Source organism: Lynx canadensis, chromosome C2 (genome assembly GCF_007474595.2).
Source record: "Lynx canadensis isolate LIC74 chromosome C2, mLynCan4.pri.v2, whole genome shotgun sequence".
NCBI classification, from domain to species: domain Eukaryota; kingdom Metazoa; phylum Chordata; class Mammalia; order Carnivora; family Felidae; genus Lynx; species Lynx canadensis.
In genome coordinates this window covers 7613618-7634461 of record NC_044311.2, presented here as the reverse complement: position 1 = coordinate 7634461, position 20844 = coordinate 7613618, and the positions used below count along the sequence as shown (strand labels likewise).

The window sequence follows — 20844 nt, the reverse complement described above, 5'->3', positions numbered from 1 at the left end:
GAGGGCAGGTAATGATGACTTACTATCTACTTCCAACACACTAGACCCAACATATGACCTCATTTTGATCACTCTGACCTCTTCCAAATTCAGTCATTTCTACCCAAAGGAGCAGCAACTGTATTTCTCAGAACATTCCACGAGGAAATGCCAACTAGAGCGTTGGAAGAGCCCCTCTCTGGGCCTCAGTATCCTCCTCTATAAAATGAGGAAGGTGGTGCTAGGCCAGGTGACCCCAGCCCAGCCAGATGGCACTTTCCTTATACCGCGTCTTTGGAACTCTTTTTCTGCACCATGGGAGTTGAGTATTCTAACAGGAGATTGTACAGACTCTGTGAGTCTAATTCTTCCAAGAGCTGTTCACCTAACACTTTATTCTCAAACAGGAAGATTACTACCTGCCAACAGGAAAATTAAGCCAAGTTGCAAGCTCCAAATAGCCACTGTCATCACAAGGTATACTTTTCCTGCAGCTAAAACTGTGCAGGGTGAGAAGCCCAAGGAAAACCTTGATGGGGAGGCATGTTTCCGAACGGGCACTATGGTGCCCAGCATTGAAGCTGGTGAACCTTTCTGTGAAGGACAGGGCAGTCTTCCTATACACAGAAGTGTGTGCACATGACATAAAGACTTCGAACTCAGGGCTAGCGGAGAGGAACATTCTCAGGAAAGCTGTCCCGTGCTACCCAGGAGGGCAACAGAAGCATCTCACCTTAGCCGTTCTTCCTCTTTTTTGCGAAGATTGAAGTCTCGTTGAACCACCTGGAGGACATGCTCCGTTTCGTCGTCGGTCAGACCAGACAGGTCCAGCTTCCTCCCCATGATTTAATACCCAACACAGACGGTAACACAAGACCTGAGAAATCAAGAAGAGACCACAAATTGAGGGCAAGAGGAATGCGCTCCAGGGACCACAATCAACCCATTTTTTTATTAACATGAAATTAATACAGTTTAATCTAAGATGGTGCCTTGCTCTGCTCTCGTATTCAGAAAACATTTACAGATGATGTCAGGCCGCAGAGAAAGGGAGAAGGTACCTGATCATCTACCAGTCTCATTCATCCCACCCAACCCTTAAATTAGAAAAAAAGACATAAATTACTTTTTTCGATGCAATGAAGCAAGCATACGAGAGAGCTAGTGGCCCTAGCCACTAAATGCCAAAGACAGGATCCAAAACTTCTAAATTTTTGTGACTTGAAGTTTTAAATTCCAAGTATTATCTATAATTCCAAGATAAAATAAATTATAATACTTTTTAAAATATCCTATATACACAATATCCCCTGAACTTCTTCAGGGGAATAAACTTCTAATGTTTATTTATTTTTGAGAGAGAGAGAATGAGAGGCAGAGGGGCAGAGAGAGAAGGAGACACAGAATCCGAAGCAGGCTCCAGGCTCTGAGCTGTCAGCACAGAGCCCGACGTGGGGCTCGAACTCACAGACCACGAGATAATGACCTGAGCTGAAGTCAGAGGCTTAACTGACTGAGCCACCCAGGCGCCCCTATCCCCTGAACTTTTAATCATATGGCTCTAAAATATAAACTAGAAACCAATAAACTCTCTTCTGCAAAAGGAAAAAATACAGTAAAATAATCTTATTTAGCCATTTTCTCAGTGGTAGAAAAGATGCTATTTCAAAGGAGCACCTCCCAGCAGTGCATGCCTAGAAATTACGGGAAGCAATATTTTTAAAAATCATTTTTAATGAAGAGCTGTATCCATTTATAAAATCAAACACATAATTCCAGAAAATTGCCTAGAACTGAAGACCAGCATAAACCTGAATGCAACCATCCTCTGTAAAGTATTAGCAGAACCAATGCAGCAAGATTTCAAAAAGATGATTATATATATAGACCAAGTGGGTTTTATCTAAACAGTTCCAGGTTGGTTCAACATTCAAAATCAACCAGTATAATTCACCACATTAACAGAATAAAATGGAAAAATCATATGATCAGTTCAATGCCCATTCGTGACAGGAGCCCTCTGCAAACTTAGACTACAAGGAAATTTCCTCCATTATATATAGGACAGGGCATTGATGGAAGGAAGGAAGGAAGGAAGGAAGGAAGGAAGGAAGGAAGGGTAGAGAGAGAGAGAGAAGAAGAAGAAGAAGAAGAAGAAGAAGAAGAAGAAGAAAGAGAAGAAAGAAAGAAGAAAGGGAGAAAAAAAGAAAGGAAGAAAGGAAGAAAAAAAGAAAGAAAGAGAGAGAGAGAGAGAGAGAGAGAGAGAGAGAGAGAGAAAGAAAGAAAACCTAAACTAAAATGAACATCATACTCAATCACAAAAGACCAAATGCTCTCCCTAAAGGTCAAGAACAAGGCTCAAACATCCACTCTCACTACCTCTACTCATTGTGGAATGCCTTTATTATAAACCTACATTAATTAAGACAGAGTAGTATTGACATACAGGCGGGTGTATTAGTTTGCCAAAGCTGCTATAACAGAGTGGTGGCTTGAACACCAGAAAAAATTTCCTCATGGTTCTGGAAGCTAGAAGTCTGAGATCAAGGGGTCGAGAGGGTTGGGTTCTTCTGAAGCCTCTCTCCCTAGCTTGCAGATGGCCATCTCCCCCCTGTGTTTTCACATGGTATTCTCTCCATATGTATCAATGTCTAAATTTCTTCTTATAAGGACACTAGACATATTGGATTATGGTCCACCCTAATGGCCTCATTTTAACCTAATTGCCTCTTTAAATGTCCTATCTCCAAATACAGTCATAATTTGAGGCACTGGGGTTAAGACTTCAACATATGAGTTTTGGGGTGACAGCTTGGCCCACACCCTCTACCCTTTGGTTCCCCAAATTTATGGGCTTCTCACATGCAAAATATATTCAGCCCATCCAAACAGCCACAAAAGTCTTAGCCCATTCCAGCATCAACTCTAAGTACAAAGTCTCCTCTAAATATTATCTAATTTAGGTACAGGCAAGTCGTGAGCAATGATTCATCCTGAGGTAAAATTCTTTTCCAGCTGTGAACCTGTGAAATCTGGCAAGTTACCTGTTCCAAAATGGAAGACACAGGAGAGGCATTGGATTGACATTCCCAGTCTTGGTGGGAGAAACTGAAAGGAGGAAAGGGGTCTTGGGTCTCAAGCATATCTGAGAGCAGAGCAAATTTCATTAGATTTTAAGCCTCAAGAATAAGTCCCTTCCTCTGTGCCCCCAAGTGGCCCTCCCTTCTGAGCCCACCAGGGTGGCTATCCCACTCCCCTGGCCCTGTAGCCACAGCAGCTTGCCCTGCTGAAACTGAGGAGGTGGCCCTGCCACAGGAGGAGTCCCACCCCACAGGCCACGGTGGCGGTCCAGCTCCAGGGACCTCCGAATTGCCTTCGGGATCATTCTTCCCCTTTCTTGAAGGAAACACACGCGTGAAGCCAGATAGCTCTATTGGCCACATCCCGCAGAATCTCAGAGGACCACCAGGCTGCTTTCATTTCATCCTGTCTCTGTTTAGTCTGAACTGGCAGTGCTTCCGCTGATAGGAATTCTCAAAAACTCTGTTGGCTTCCCATGCAATACACAGAAGGCCAAACCATCAAACAAGAGGGTCCTCTACAGCTCTCTCCTGGGTAACCAAAGCTCTATTCCTGGTTTCTGCTGAAATGGCTGATCCGATCCCTGAGTTGTTCTCATAATCCGTGTAGCAAGTGGCTGTCCAGCCACACCCTTGATGTTCTCCCCAGACACACTTTCTCATGTTTTGCAATATGGATAGACTGAGAACTTTACAAATCTTAACATCCTGGTTCCTCTGCTTAACAATCTCTTCTTCAACTCATCTCTCTACTCTTGCACTTTACTAGAAGCAGCAAGGCCAGACCAGGCCACGCTTCAACACTTTGCTTAGACGTCTCCTCAGCTAAATACCCAAGTTCATCACTGACAAGTTCCACCTTCCACAGAACACTAGAACACAACTTGACCAAATTCTCGGCCGCTTTATACAAGGATCCAATTCCTTCACTTCCAATAACATGTTCCTCATTTCTGTCTGAGCCCTCAACAGAAGTACTTTAAACATTCACATTTGGACCACCTTTCTATTCACAATGATACCCGTATTCTCTCAGAAGGTACCTCTCTTCTTCCCGAGCCCTCAGCATCATCACCTTTACCATCCATATTTCCACCAACAGTCTCCTCAAGGCAACCTCAGCTTTTTCTAGCGTGTGACTCAGGACGCCTCCACCTTCACCCATGAGCCACTTCCAAAGCCACTTGCACACGTTTACATAGAAATAACAGAATACGAGAGATGGAAAGACGCTTAATTTCACCTGTAATTACAGAATTGCACATCAAAACCACACTTCACACCCACCAAAATAAACAGCCTTTATCAAGTGTTGACAGGAGGAGGGACAATGGCGGCCTTCACATAGCGCGTACATATTGACCCGATTGCTTTGTGACACAATTATCATTTTCAAAGCTGACGATGCATGTACCCTATGAACTAGCATTTCTGCCACACCTGGGTGTATGCCTCAGATATAATCTTGCAAACGTGCACCAAGAGGTAGGGATTTGGTTGGCTCACATGAAATTTCTAAATCTGCACCATTCCAATTTATAAAAATGTCTATTTCACGTAGTTCGACCTAGCAGGAGACGTTACTAGCAGTCACATTCAAAATAGCAAAAAGTAAAACAAATCAAATAAAACCTGCAAACTACCCTGAACATCCATCAATGGCAAGATCAACAGATGTGTATATTTATTTCACATAATGGAGTTCCCCACTGCAGTGAAAAACGGCATGCTGTAGGTCTATCCACCAACATGGATGAATCTTAAAACATAATGTTGAGACGGAAAAGCACACCATATGTACACACATGTGCAGCAGGCACACACTATAATCCTGTTTATAAACAGTTCAAAAGCATAAAAAGTCAAAGCATGTATTTTTTAGGAACAAATATGGTAAAACTCTAAAGAGCAACATGGGATCACTGAGGGAGAGGGAGGGTTTGGGGATAATTACATACAGGCTTCACAGCTCTCACTGGAAAGACAGTGTTACTGCTGCTGCTTATTATTACTACCGTTATTAAGTAATAATTATATTAATAGTATATTATTATTATTAGTTATGATTAAAAGTCCAACTTTCATATACACTTTTGTCTGTAAGGTATCTTTTACAAGCATATAAACTCAAGTAAACGTAACACTAAACAAAACTCAGGTAATTTCACCATCATTAGAGCAAACATTTGAAACACTGTCCAGCGAATATGCGGAGAAGTGTAAGAAAAATGATGAAAATGATTTTGATAAGTAAGTCATGAAGGTGAAAAGTACAGCATGGAGAATATAGCCAATAATCTTCCAATAACACTGTATGGTGACAGATGGTGACAACACTTGTTGTGGTGAGCAGTGAGTAATGTACAAACTTGTCAAATCACTAGGCTGTGCACCTGACACTAACACAAATAACACTGTATGCCCAACTATCCTTCAACAATAAAAAATTGTAAATTGTTAAATAATGATTTTGATAGATCACTACTGGTTGAACACCTACTATGTTTCAGAGGAAATATAGATATACAGAAATAGATATCTGTATACAGATATCTATATACAGATAGATATATATACAGATATAGATATAGATACAGATATAGATGTAGACACAGATACAGGTATAGATACAGATATAGATACAGAGATAGACATAGATATAGACATAAATACAGATATAGATACAGATATAGATACAGAGATAGATACAGATATAAATACAGATATAGATACAGAGATAGATATAGATACAGATATAAATACAGATATAGATACAGATACAGATATATATTACACTTGATATTCTTAACTCTCACAAACCACAGCCATTGCCGCCACTCACAGATGAGAAGGTGCGGATTCATAGTTCCACGTTCTGGCTGTAAAACAGATAAATGACAAAAGACCGCTAGGGTCTGACTGGGTCTATATCTGGCTCAGAGGCCACACCTTTACTCCATGTGTAGGCCTTCCTGTGAGATGCAGAGGGAAACTCTAGACCTCAGGTTTTCACCCTTGGGGTCCAGAGTTCCCTGCCCTCTCTTTCTAACATGTTAGAACAGGGGATCCCATCACTTGGCTGCTATTCAGACAAAGGTAATCTGCTCTTTTAGTTTCCAAATAATGGCAACAAACGCAGAGAACAGAGAAGCGTCAGTCCTTAAACGTCCTCTGTTAAATGACTTTAAAACCCCATGCCTGTATGATACAAATGAACCTCAAAATTTAGCCAAAATATCACAACAGGAGTCCCAACTATTTGAAAAAAGAAAAAAGATTTTTCACGCCTCTTAGGCTACTTGTCAAAAGTAAATCTGTGGGCCGCTTTGCACACATGGTGTTGGGTGGGGTGGTGGGGGCGGTGGGGGTAGGGAGAGAGCCTAGTGCACCTGCTGGTCCGCAGAAGTAAATTAGAAGGAAGACTCCACTCTTAGGCTGCCAGGCCAAGGGGAACTCCATAAGCTGCCATCTTCAAATCCCTCGATGAGCAGGAAGAAACAGATCAGAGGGCACAGGGAAAATGCAGACTGACTTCTTCCTTCAAAACACCCATTAAAGGTGATAATGGCACTTTGGCGTTTCCCCCAAAGTGACATATCTGTCCCCTTCACTTCACTTCACTGGCTTTTGGTTTCTGAGAATTCTGAGTTTCTAAGATGCCCACTTAGTGAAAGACAGAAGTGGCAGCTCTGATCATCTCAAATCTAAATAGAATGATGGGGACTCCAAAGGGATACATGGTTTCTGTAAAGAAATAAATAAATTAGCTCTACATGGACAAGGCGGAGAACAATGAGAAAACCTTTTGGGAAAATGGGGAAAGCGTCTTCCTTTTCTAGAGTAAACACAAGTAGATTTCCCATGTAACAACAGAAATGGCGTCTCAGAGCTAGAGAAGCCTCACATCCACGAGTCACAGGTCACTTAGGTATGACCTCTTCGTTTACAGATGAGAGAGGGTAAACATAGGAAATGGAAGAGGGTTCCCCAACACATACACTGGTTCAGAAGCTCCTGGTTTCCAGAACAGTGCTTTTGCTCCTGGATCTCTCTGGTTTATAAGTAAGACGGTAGCAGAGAGAATACAATATTGTAATAACACATACTTTTGGTAAACTACATGCTATATCTTTCATCTGATTTCTTCCCTTGATATGTCATAAAATTCTTTCCTTTTAAGATGTTTTTGTGGACCCAAAATATTCCATAGTATGGCGGTAGCACAATTTAACCAATCATACTTGCATACTTTCTGCTTATTTTCAATATTTTTCTATCATAAACAACACTAAGATTGGGGCGCTTGGGTGGCTCAGTCAGTTAAGTGTCTGACTTTGGCTCAGGTCATGATCTCACGGTCTGTGGGTTCGGGCCCTGCATTGGGCTCTGTACTGACAGCTCAGAGCCTGGAACCTACTTTGGATTCTGTATCTCCCTCTCTCTGCCTCTCCCCAGCTTGTGTTCGCTCTCCCTCTCTCTCTCTGTCAATAATAAATAAACTTAAAAAAAAAATAAACAACACTAAGATGAACATCTTTGTACATATATCCTTGCACATTCTTAAAGAAAATTCTTAGATCAAAACAGCTGAGTCAATGCTTAGGCATATTTGATAATAGCTGCCAGATTGCTATTAAAGCATTTATTCTTGTATTTCTCCTACTAGGATATATGAATGCCTGTGTTCCTCAAATCTTATTCAATGAAAATGGCAAGTTATTATAATTAGCGGTGCTTTGGTTACTAGTATATGGAATATATCATTAAACCTTGTTTTGGACCTTGATAGTTGTGGAATTATCCACTTTCATGAGCTGTGTTATTTGATCTTTTAGAGAACCTTATGTACTTCTTAGTATTTTAAAAGTATGCTTAATATATTAAAATAATCATCTGTCCTGTTTTTCCCCAAATTGCCACTGGCCTTTTAATTTTATTCATCTTATGTTTTGCCATGTGAACTTCCCTGTTTTGCAGTAAAACGTTGGGTGTTATTTTTAAGTTATCATCAACTATGCATAAACTCCTACCTATTCTCCACTCCTTTATGAGAATACCTAATACTGTAAAGACAGAAGATCTTTCCCAGGTTAAGTGACACATTCCTCAGTCAATAAAAAATTCATTTGAATTTTTGCTCCTAGCTTGGCAAAGATGTTTTAAGGTTCATCTGGAAACATAAATGGATAATGTTAGCCAGACAGCTCTGAAAGGGAAAAATGATGAGAGGTGATTTGCAATAGTGGGTTTTAAAGTGTGCTACTGGCATGAGACCAGCTGGTAGGTCACCACCTTAGGACAGGTCAGGACAGAAAGTCCCAACAAAGTCCCATATGTGTCTGTGTGTCTCTGTATCTAACTATCTGTTCATGGATCATCTGAGTCAGATAGATAGATGGGTCAATAAATGGTTTTGGGTCAGTTGGCCAATCACATCAGGTTTATGAGATTTCTAAGGACATCTGTTAGTGAGTTAAAGAAACTAAAGTGATAAAAACAAATGAAGACGAAAATGGAAAATTTATTGCTGAGATGAAAACGCATCTGGTGCAAAGCAGCATTATGAATAATAGACCCAGACTAGGAACGAGGCAAATACTCTTCAATAGAAGACTAAAGGGTAGCATATTCACCAGTAGAATACTACATGCCGATAAGTATGGGTAAACTACAACTACATACACCAGTGTGACTGAATCTCATGAATATTACGCTAAGCAAAATAAGCTAGACGTGGCGATTCCAATTATACAAAGTTCAGAATCAGGCAGTACTATTCTGTCGTGTGAAAAGTAGGATAGTGGTCATCACTGGGCAGGAAACAGTGGCCAGAAAGGGCAAGGCTGGGGACTGTTAATGCTGTTTCCGACCTGGGTGCCGGTTACACAGATGTGTTCAATTTGTGAACATCCACCAACGTGTACACTTTTGATTTGTGTATTCTCCTATGTGGGACATGGCTCAATAACAGGTAGAAAATACAGTATGAACTGTAAAATCCTGATGTGAACAGATAAACTCAAAATATACGCTGAAAGATAATCACAAGAAATATTATCAAGGGTTATCTCTGAATGGTTAAATTTCGTATGATGCAATTTTTGAAAATTCGCTTCAGCGCGTTTTTTCCCTTTCTTCTACAATAAACACCATTTGAATAATTAAACACACATTATCAAGGATATGTATGAGGGTATTCTCCTTAATGCTATTTACAATAGCAAATCTGTTTAAACAACTGAAATGTCTAATGACAGACCATTGGTTAAATCTGCTATATCTCTGAGACAGTATATTCAAATGCTATAAAAATGATATATTATTGACATGGAAAAATACAACATATTTATGGCTGAAAATTACATACTGGAAACTGTATTAAGTGATTTCAATTGTTTTATTTTTCTTAAAAAAAAGTCTGAATTCCAATGAAAAGAGACTCTTAAAAACTGAGAATAAATGAAAAGAACAGCTTTAAATCCAAATGACAGCCCTGCCTTAGTTTAAAGCTAAGTTCTCTTTTCTGCTTATTATGGATCTTTGATAAAAATAAATAAATAAATAAATAAAATACAAATGCTGAGAAGTCTGTTTTGCTTGCTGTTTGCTACGAGCATTGTGAAACCTTTCCTGAATGTAACTCGCTATGTAATAGAGTAAGTTGTGAAACTTCCTAAATGTAGTCTGGTATGTAATAGAATAAGTGATTGTACATGAACTAACCGGCATTTCTCGCTTCTGTAAACCTGCTTGCTTAACACATTCCTCCCCTACCCCCTTCCCCCTTCCCCCTTTTCCTCCCGCCACAAGTAACGGACAAAGCCTTCCCGCCAAAGAACAGACAAAGGACGCCCAATCAGAGAACAACAAATGTCCTTACTTTAAAACCAACTAATCAGGCCCCTCATAATTTGAAACCTCCCCTGTGCTATTTGTCTCTGTCTATAAAAACGCTGTACCAACCCTGATCGAGGCCTCTACTCGTCACTGGCGACGAGTGCGCAGAGGTCCAGGTTCGAACCTGCAATAAACGACCCTTGCCGCTTGGCTTTGACTTACGGCTCTGGTGGACTTTTGTGGGAGGTTTCGGAACTTCGGGCATTACATAAACTGAGGGTTGATGGGGGGTGGGAGGGAGGGGAAAGTGGGTGATGGGCACTGGGGAGGGCACCTGTTGGGATGAGCACTGGGTGTCGTATGAAAACCAATTTGACAAGAAATTTCGTATTAAAAAGAAAGAACAACCAAAAAAATGAAAAGAATAGAATGACAAATCATAAAAACATGAAAAGAATAGAATGACAAATCATATGTCAAACATTCATAGTTATTATTTCTGGATGACTGGATTTCTTAAAGCTTTTAATTATTTTTTAAGTTTTTGCTTATTTATGCTTTCCAATTTTCCCACAATGAACATGGATTACTTCCTTAATGAAAAATAAATGTTACTTTGAACACTAACAAAGCTAGTAATAACATTGGAAGAGTAACTCAAAATTATAATACATGATCTTGACATTATAACAGGATCATGATAACTAAAATGTCAAAGGAGAAGCCTGATGTTATCATAATATAGGAAAGAGTCTGAAAACTGCTCACTACTCAATTATATCGTATTTCACATCAGTTTATAGCTCCAGATACCCTAACACAAGAAGAGCTACAAGACTAATCACTAAAAAATCCCTTTTTATGTCAAAGCCTTGAAATAATGCCTGATGGATATGCTATTAGCATCAACTAATAAATAACTCATATCAATTCAGGTTCCTAATATGCTCCAGAAACCAAAGAATATTTAAATCTCAAGACTTGGAGATTTAAAAACCTTTAAAAACCTGGGGTTGAGCAAAAGATAATTGGAAATTTTAGTATAATTAATGCAAAAATGGGTAAATCCTTCCAATCTTGATAGGCCAACAAAAAGAAAACAGCTTGGCCTGAGGCCGTCTGTAAACAGTACAATTCTCAAAATGTGGAGAACAGAAAACCCACCTATAAAAGAGGTGGGGGTCTTACTTATGAAACCATGCAGCCCATTCAAGACTGAACAGTGTTTTAATTCTGTGCGTGGTCAAATTTGATGACAGCAGCTTAGACAGGAAACCAAACAAAGTCTCATCATACTCAGCTTCCATTTGGAGGTTTTCCATGTGATGCAAAACAGCAGTGTGCTCACATGTATTCACCTGGACTTCTGCAAGACATGATGGAAGAGGTATTTGATTGCCAGCGTCAGAGAAAAAACGACCTGTGTCAGCCACCCTGAAAAGCAAAGCAGAGGCTAGATTGTAACAAAGGAGCAGATGCCTGGCAGCAGTTGTTCAGGAGTGATTTTCTTTATATTTTCAAAGCTCTCTATAGCTGTAAATGGCTCATAACTTTGAAGTTAGAAGACCCAACACAAGTAGAATCGTCTGTATTATTCCTGGATAGAAGTAACAACCATGAGGGAGGACACAGACACTTCTACAGGAAACTGGTTAGTACAAACCTCGCAAATGAAAAAAAAAAAAAAAGTAACTCCAAGGACACTAAGTGCATACATACATAATTTATGGAAAGTTCATCATAAAAGGTCAGTGTCTATCTACACAAGTGACATTCTAGAAAGGTACTAAGAAGAAAAAGGTCAAGGACAGACAATTGAATGAGATCTTTACAAACCCACAATGTGTGATATGATGAATCTAACAGAAAGAGAAAAAGTAAAAAGGTTAATTAACTTGCAGTGTCCGAAATTCTGAAGGTGATAAAATGATAAAACTGTAAATACAGCTTGAGCTTCCCTCTCTGACCATGGCTAGATGTTGACTAGAATTGAAAATAAATGTTCTTATCCCTCGAAAAAAATCTAAATGTTAGAACTGTCCCAGGATAAAAAGAAAAGAAGAAAAAAAAACTTTACCTGGAAAGAAACACACACACACATACACACACACGCACACACACGAGACGTATTTTTCACTGGGTCTGTTCTTTGGAGCAAGTGGTACTTGGGCTGTAGGGCTCAATGACCTTCATTCCTTCACCTTTAAGAGCGGTTATCCCTGCCACAACAGCCTGCTTCTCTGAGACTCCCCCTTTCGCTACACACAGGAATCGTCCAGAGCAGACACGCTGCACCACTGGGGCACAGCTGACTGGACCAGGGATGGCAGAGTCCCTTGTCTGGGAATGCTATTAACATTCAGCTAGAGTGTGTTGATCTTGGTGGCCTGCTGCAATCCCACCTGAAAATGCCACCAAATGACTTTTAAAATAAAGGTGTTAACTATTGGGCCTTTTGCAGCTTAAACAAAATCTAGACTGACTTCTAGTTCAAGCCGCGTGTGTGAATGTCGACATTTCCCCCCTTCTCCCCCTGGAAATCATCCAAAAAATCAACAAGGAAAAGGAGAAACAAAATGCAAGTTTCATTTCAGCTAAACCAGGAGACAATTAAAACTATAGAGACCGAATGTAAGTGGAAAAGCATCTAAAACAGAGGAAATTAAGTTGGAGGAAGAGAAGAGAAAAGGCTGCAGAGCTTGCAGCTGAAGGTCTTGGCGAGCACCAGCAAAACTACCCTTCTTGAAGGCAAAGGACACAGGCTGACATTTCAACTCTTGCTTGAAACAGGAGAGGTAGACCAGCTGGCTCCATGAGCTTGTGTGGATGCAGTGTTTTGTCTGTTTCTTTCTTCCCCCATAAAGAAAATGGCAACAATTTACAAGGAATCACAAAGAAAACTTATTTACAAGAAGCAGTCTTCCTTTTGTGCCATAAAGAAAACACAATCTTTTCATTACCCAAAAATAAAAGAGTTAAAGCACACAAAACAAAAAAAATCTTCCTTTCTTCATTGGCTTTGGTAAAATAAAGGCCAGTTCTAAAAAAACAAAAACAAAAACAAAAACAAAACAAAATAAAACAAAACTCCACCTAGCAGAACCACATCCCCAATCTCTATAAACCTTCCACAATAATTATTCAGGAAAAATTAAACTCCTTTGATGATGAATAATAAAAAAGAAAAAAACCCTCAGGGACTACATAAAAACATTAGAAGATAAGAACAAATGAGCAAGAAAGGCAAGCAGCAAGGGAAGATCTCTCATTACAAGACATTTGATGAAGCAATGAAGTGACCAAAGATTTTTAAGAAATTAAACACTTACTGATCAAATCACAGCCATGAATGAAGAAACAGGAAAAAATATCAAAGTATCAAGAGATGATAAAATGTGAATTGACAGCGCTTGGGAAAGGAGTGGGGAAAACTACAACCACTACAGAAATTATGCCAAGAAGGCAGTCAAGGTAGCTGAGAAACCAGCAAAACAAAGTGAGAGACACGGTAGGGAGAAGACATGAGAAAGGGGCCAGAGTGAAACAAAATAAAGTTAGAAAGATCAGGGAGAATATTGTAGATATGGAGGAAACCTAGAAGAGACCCAAAAGAAGGAAATGGAAATACTAGAACATAAGCAATTCCTGAAGATTTTGAGACTACACTGGGTCTGAAGGAAAAATGACCTCTTCAATTTTGAATTTTTGTAAGCTACAAAAATAATGGGTAACATAAGCAGACCTCACACAGCACGAGAATAATTCCAAAATACAGGACTAACTTAAAGGTAAAAAAATAAAACCATAAAGGTAATAAAAGAAAACAGGAGAAAATTCTTTCATAATCTCAGAGGGGGAAAACCATTACTAAATAAGACACAAAATTCAGAAGCCATTGAAAACAATGGATAAATTCAACATAAGATTGGAAATGTCTGCATAATAAGGTACCAAAACATTATGAGCAGAGTTAAGTGACAAAGAAGAAAGAAAACTACATCTTACATCAAAGACAAAAAGATAATTTCCTTCAATATAAAAACTTTGACAAGTAAGAAAAAAAAGAACAAAAGCCCAACAGAAAAATGGACAGAGAGTAATAAAAATAAAAAGAAATAGAGTGCACCAAAAGAACTATCAATGGCTCATAAACCTATCAAACACATAAAAAGACAAATGCAAATTGAAAGACTTTTTTTTCAACCGATCAGATCTGCAAAGATTCAAAAGCTTAGTATCATGCTGTGCTGATAAGTCTTTAAGAAAAGGGGCACTCTTGTCCATTGCTGTGAGGACTGTAAATGTACGATCTCTGTGGAGGACAATTTGCTAATATCTATTGATATTATATGTAGGTGGATGGATGGGTGGATGGATGGACGGATGGATGGATAGATAGCCTTTCATTCAGCAATTCCACTTCTAAGAATTCATCCCACAGAGATAATACACATATGTTTATGCAAAATGGCATATTTAGAAAGATCACTAGAGAACTAAGTGAAAAATACAATGGGCTAGTCATACAATGGAAAACTATGTAGCTATTAAGAAAAAAATGAAGAAACTATATGAGCTGATACGGAAAATTCTTCAAATACAGGGTTAAGTACAGGGTGCATAACAGTAGGTACAAAAAGCAAAGTGCCCAACAGTAGGTGTACCATACCATCATTTGTATAAAAAGAGAACAAAATATATGTTTCTAATGTATATGTGCATACACACGTTTGCTTGTATGTGCATAAATATCTCTGGAAAAATGCATGGGAAAAACCCAGTAGCATGACTTACCTAAAGAGAAGGGTAACTATGGTCAGGGATGTGAAACATACTTTTTTAAAAAAAATTATTTAAATCCAACATTTAGTGTAATCATGACTTCAGGAATAGAATTCAGTGATTCATCACCTACATATAACACTCAGTGCTCATCTCAACAAGTGCCCTCCTTAACACCCATCACCCATTGAGCCCATCCCTCCCACCCAACATCCTGCCTGCAACCCTCAGTTTGCTCCCTGTATTTAGAGTCCTTTACGACAGAGAGGGAGGCAAACCATAAGAGACTCTTAAGTACAGAGAACAAACTGAGGTTGATTAGGGGTGGGGGGTAGGAATGGGTGATGGGCATTGAGGAGGGCACTTATTGGGATGAGCACTGGGTATTGTATGTAAGTGATGAATCATGGGACTCTACCCACGAAAAGAAGAGGAGACTGTACACACTGTATGTTAGCTAACTTGCTAACAAATTATATTGAAAAAAGAAAAAAAAAAGAGTCTCTTATGGTTTGTCTCCTTCTCTGTTTTTATCTTATTTTTTGCTTCCCTTCCCCTAGGTTCATCTGTTCTATGTGAAACATACTTTTTAATGCTTTTGAAATTTTGAAAGATTTAAATGTATTGTGTATTTAATATTTTAAATTTAAATACAGTAAAACCTTGGTTTGCGGGCATAACTTGTTCCAGAAACATGCTTGTAGTCCAAAACACTTGCATATCAAAGCAAAGCAAACCACTGGCTCAGTTGTGATCATGTGACATTGAGCAATCACATACTATTTGTATTGGAAGACATCGCTCGTTTCTCAAGTTAAAATTTATTAGAAATGTTTGCTTGTCTTGAAGAACACTGGCAGAACAAGTTACTCATAATCCAAGGTTTTACTGACATATAATCTGTTTTAAAAGAGATAAACTGATCAAGTTACCCCCATGCGTAAAAACCTTTTGTTATTCCCTACAGTTTTGCTGGCAAATTTCAGAGAACTTCAGCTTACCACCAAGGCCCTTGAAGACTTCATCCTAACCTGTTCCTTCTCTCTGGGCTTGACTCTGACCTTCCCTGATCTCTATGAAACAACAGGCACACTAAGTTATCAGAACACATCCTGCTCTCTCTTGCCCTTACCCTTAAACGTGTTGATCTTGTGTTACTGTCCCATAGGTCCTTGAGGCTCTACTCATTTTGTGTGTGGCAGGGAGGGGGGGGTCTGTTTTCTCTCTCTGTTCAGATTGGGCACATTCTATTGGTCTGTCCTCCTGTTCACTGAGCCTCTGTCATCTCCACTATAGTTTTTTGTTAATCCAGCAAGTTTTTTCGTTTTTCTTTCTGTGGTTATATTTTTCAGTTCCATAATTTCTTATTTGGTTCTTTTTTTTATAACTCCCTTTATTGTGATTTCCTATTTTTCGTTTGTTTCGAGTGGATCTGTAATTATTTGTTGAAGCATTTTTATAATGGCTGCTTTAAGATTCTTGTCAGATAATTGCAACATCTGATTCATCTCTGCGTTAGTATCAGTTGTTGTCTTCTCTCATTCGAATTGTAATATCCTAGGTCTTGGTATGATGAGTGTTTTTCATTTGTACCCTGGACATTTTGACTATTATGTTAGGAGACTCTGGGTCCTATTTAGTTATTTTGTTGTAACAGGAAGTACCTCTGTTTAGGTTTATTTAGCACAAGGTCCTGTCCTACTTTTTTAGATTAAGGTTCCAATGACAATTTACGTACCATGGCCTTCAAAAATCCAGCTGGCTTATCTCGTGCCACTGAGGTTCACACTGGTCCCTGTTGTGCTTCATGAGGGAGTGCGCTGGGCTTTCCTAAACCAGATTGCCCGGTGTGGTGAGGAGGACCCCACCCGTGGAACAAAAGAGGCTTCTAGGTCTAGGCTGCCTGTTATGGCAGGATTCCTCCTAGTATGTCTAGGTGGGGAGAAAGGTATCAGCCCCACATGGATGAAGAGGCTTCCCAGGCTGGGCACCTGTGGTAAGATACCCCCAGCCTGTGGTGATACTGAGTGCTTCTCAACCCGGGTACTTGGGGCAGAATCATCCCCTTCTTCCAGCAGAGATGGGGGGGGGGGGTGCTTGCCCTGTCTACTTGACCCACCACTGATTCCCCATTTCTACTTGATTCCCAATCCCTACTTGGCTCCCAATTGATTCCCCTTGTGGGTGGTGTCATGTTCATCTGCTGTTGTTGTAGGATGCCTGTTCAACCTGGAGAAGGAATGAGCCTATAGGTTGGAATTCAGGAAACACTGAAGCTGAGTCATTTTCTGCTGTTGGTTCCAGTATCATCAGATGCCATGCCACTATGTTATTTCTCTGGTCCAGGGCTCCCCAGATAGTTGGCTTTTGCTTCTCTTCTTTCAGAATTCTCCTTTGGTTGTTGTATTGGTCAGTGTTCTACAAAGAAACAGAACCAGCAGGATAGAGAGAAGGAGGAGAGAAAGATTTATTTTAAGGAACTGGGTCATACAATGGTGGAGGCTCGGCGAATCCAAGGGTCTGATAGGGGAGTCTATTAGGTTGGAGACCCAGGGAAGAGTTACAGTTTAAGTCCAAAGGCAGTCCCTTGGCAGAATTTGTTCTTGCTCACAGTAGAGGAAGGAGGGTGTCAGTCTTTGTTCTCTTAAGGCTTTCAACTGATTGGATGAGGTCCACGCACATTATAGAGAGTGATCTGCTTCACTCAAATTCCTGTTTAAATGTTAATCACATCCAAAAAAAAAAAAAAAAAAAACATACTCACAGAAACATCAAAATAGTGTTTGACCAAATATCTAGGCACTGTGGCTCAGCCAAGTGACACATAAAATTAGCCATCACAGTTGTGTTTTGTTTCATAATTACATTCCATTTTGTAGAGGTTTGTGAGAGAAATCCATGGATCTGTAACACTCCTACACTTCCATCGGTTTTGTAAATTTCTCAGGCATTTTTTTCCTCTAATAATACTTCTTTTATTCCTTCTCTTTCTTTCTGGTGACTATAAGCACATGTGATTGTCAGACCTTCTCAATATACTCGTCTCTTTTTTATGCCTTTTTGTTTCTCATACATCATTCTGGATATTTTTCCAATTGAGGTCAGCATTCTTTGATTGTTTATTCATTTTCTCTTCATGTATTTTTAGCCTATCATTAAATCTATGTTTAAGTTTTTAATATTGGTAATTTTTCAATTCTAAATTTTCCATTTCATTCGTTCTTGCTTGTTCTGTTGTTTTTTTTTTTCCTTTCTAGATTCTCAATCTTTTCCTTTATCTCCGTGAATACAGTAACACAGTTATTTTTGAATCTGTCTGATAACTCAATATCTGGGAACTCTGTAGGTCTGTTTATATTTCCCTTTTCTTTCTGCTTGTTTGTATTCATTTCCTCTCATCTCCTCTTGTACCCCATTATTTTTTTATGCACACTGGGTTTGAAAATGGAAGCCTATGTTGTAGTTACTTTCCTCTACGGAGGATTCTTGTTTGTTTGTGTCAGGGGCCTTGTAGTGACCGCAAGCAAGCACTCTTATCTTCAAGATTGAACTTCAACTTCAAAACTGAAAACACCGGAAGCTGAGCTTGCTGTTCCTGCACAGGCTTTCTCCACCCAGTTCACCCCACTTGAAGGGTGGAACCCTTGGGGATCTCAACACAAGGAAGTTGGCTTTGTCAGGCCTCTAAGTCCAATCTCCCTAGTCCCAAGAAGCTGTCAAAAATACTGCTCAGCCTCACAAGCTGGCAAATGCCCCAGGGAAAAGCCCCAAATGACGGTCTCTTGTCCACCGAAGCTCTGGCCCATTGAGTCTTCACTATCTTGTTAGCTCTCCAACGCTCTTAAACAGAGGTATTTTGTTATTTGTTCCCATATATTTTATTCAGAGTTTCCAGTCCTCATCAATAGAAGAGCAAGTCCCAATTGCCTGATCTGCCATTAACAGATATGCTCTTCTGCTATCTTAAACAGGAGGAAATTATAGGATTACGTGTGGATTACTTAACTCTGTACGCCTGATTCAAAGCACATAACAGGAAACGCATCACAATGACGACAGAGCAGGCACTGTTTTAAACACCTTCCATGCATTAACTTTTTCCTCCTTAAGAAGTGGGTACTAATATTATCTTCATTTCAAAAAGAAAGAAACTAAAGCAAAGAGAAAGCAAATGACTTGCCCAAGATCATGCATCTGTAACTGGCTCCAGAGTCTATGCCCCTAACCACCGAGCAAAGCAGTCTCACCTAGTTAAATTTCTCAAAATCATATTAGGAAACTATCCAGAAATAATGCATAATCTTTTTCTAGAAAAAGAACAGAAAAATTAAATTATATTTAAGATCATTTACAATGCCATTTTGAGTCCCTAAATCTCTATTCTGGTACCCCCCTTCACAAAATATCGTAAGACTGGTGACAGGATTTAATGCACCCAACTGGGCATGCAAAAGTAGTCCAATGGACAGGCCCAACAGATCCTCTTATGGGATGCAAAAGAGAAAGATATTCTAGAAAAGATGAAATTTTCTCAGAGCTTCTAAACTGAAACTGGGGCCACAGGGAAAAGAAGTTAACATGCAAAGCATCAACCACCTTTGTGGAATAGACTGGGCATAAATCCACAGGTATTCAAACTGAAGGATGACTTCAGTACATCACTCAAGATATAACAGTCACTGGAAAAAACATAATAAGAAAAGGGAAAAATGTTCAGATACCATTTTTAATGTTCATAAATTAGATAAAATATTAGAATAAGGATTACATTTAACAAAGATGTTTCTATTTATACATACTGGAGTAAACATTTATCTTCTATTCCGTCTCCCGAAACGCTATTTAAAAAGATGGGAAAGAAATCTAAAAATCATTAGAAAAACAAACAAAACAAAACTCAGGAACAAGAAACAAAGAAGAAAAGACAGATTAATGATGTCAACAAAATTTTGAAAGAAATACACAGATGAAGGATAATTGACTTGGTGAAGTTAAGAAAACTAAAATCCAAGTTTGCAGAGGGGAAAGTCATCAGGAAAAAGCTGATCCGTTCCACAACAGCTGAAAAAGTATTAAAAATCAGGGAGCACCAAGGACCACTAAAAATGGGGTGATGGGTAAAGAAGAAACATAGTTTCCTCTCAGGAGAGACTGAGCTAGAGAATCTCTGAATGCACAAACTATAGGCATAGCGAAGGTCAGTGTAAATCACCTGAAAACAGGAGGCTTCATTAAAAATCTACATAAAGTGGGCCTCCAACCCACTCCCCATACACAGTTCCCAGGAAGGTGGCATTCAGGCTTATACCTGAACAAAAGACCAGAAGATTCCTTTGAGGAAAAACTGGTATGTTCAAATGGAAAGCCCTGGAGGTACTACTCACTTTGGAGTTCCCCAGTCAGGGAGTAGCAAGGAAACAAGTTACTTCATCCTTTGGTGATGGCTATACGTCAGTAAGGCCTCTCACACACGTGAAGCTTCTAACCAGCATTTTATTACTTATTTTTAAATATGAGTTAACAGGGGTGCCTGGGTGGATCGGTCAGTTAAGTGTTTGACTCCTGATTTCAGCTCAGGTCATGATCCTATGGTTCGTGACTTCAACCTCCACATAGGGCTCCACACCTTTCTGCCCCTCCCCCACTCATGTTCACTCTCCAAATAAATAAACTTAAAAAAAAATACATAAATATGAGTAAACAGCCTCAGGTGGTCAGACAGCTCAGGCCACAGCTAAGACAAAGAATAAAACTAACAAAAAGATTAATAGAAGAAATAGATACAATGCTCAGAGTTAGAGAAAATGCAAAAAAAAAAAACAACCCTATACCTTCCAAGATATGGAAGAAGAGGTCAATTTCATCCATGAGAAAAAAAAATGACACTAACTTAAAAACAAATATTTAGTTAACAAACAAAAATAAACATCTGTAAGTCGAAAACATAATGGCAAAAACGTATTCAACAAAAAAGTTTGGAAGACTGAGGCAATCTCCAGGAAGTGAAACAAACAGAAAACTGAAGACTAAAAGGAAAAAATAAAAGGAGATACAAAAAGATATAACAGAGAGACTGGAGAGGAATAAATTATCAAAACAAATTATGCAAATAATTCCTACAACTGAGGGATATGCATTCCCAGATTAGAAGAATCCACTGAGACCC

At 39.3% G+C, this 20844-nt stretch overlaps 1 protein-coding gene across 4 annotated transcripts in view; it reads right to left on the bottom strand.

The window, feature by feature from the left end:
- The window catches only part of LOC115523343 (myosin VIIA and Rab interacting protein), a 373872-nt gene that overhangs the window by 318679 nt on the left and 34349 nt on the right, over window positions 1–20844 (bottom strand). For 3 of the 4 annotated variants that reach the window (XM_030329285.1, XM_030329288.1, XM_030329290.1), the window contains exon 2: window positions 713–856. In XM_030329285.1, the coding sequence (XP_030185145.1) occupies window positions 713–822 (110 nt within the window). In that variant the 5' untranslated portion in view covers window positions 823–856. Of the gene's footprint in view, window positions 1–712; window positions 857–11084; window positions 11247–20844 lie in introns of those variants that run through there. The other variant, XM_032594649.1, reaches the window with a different exon arrangement.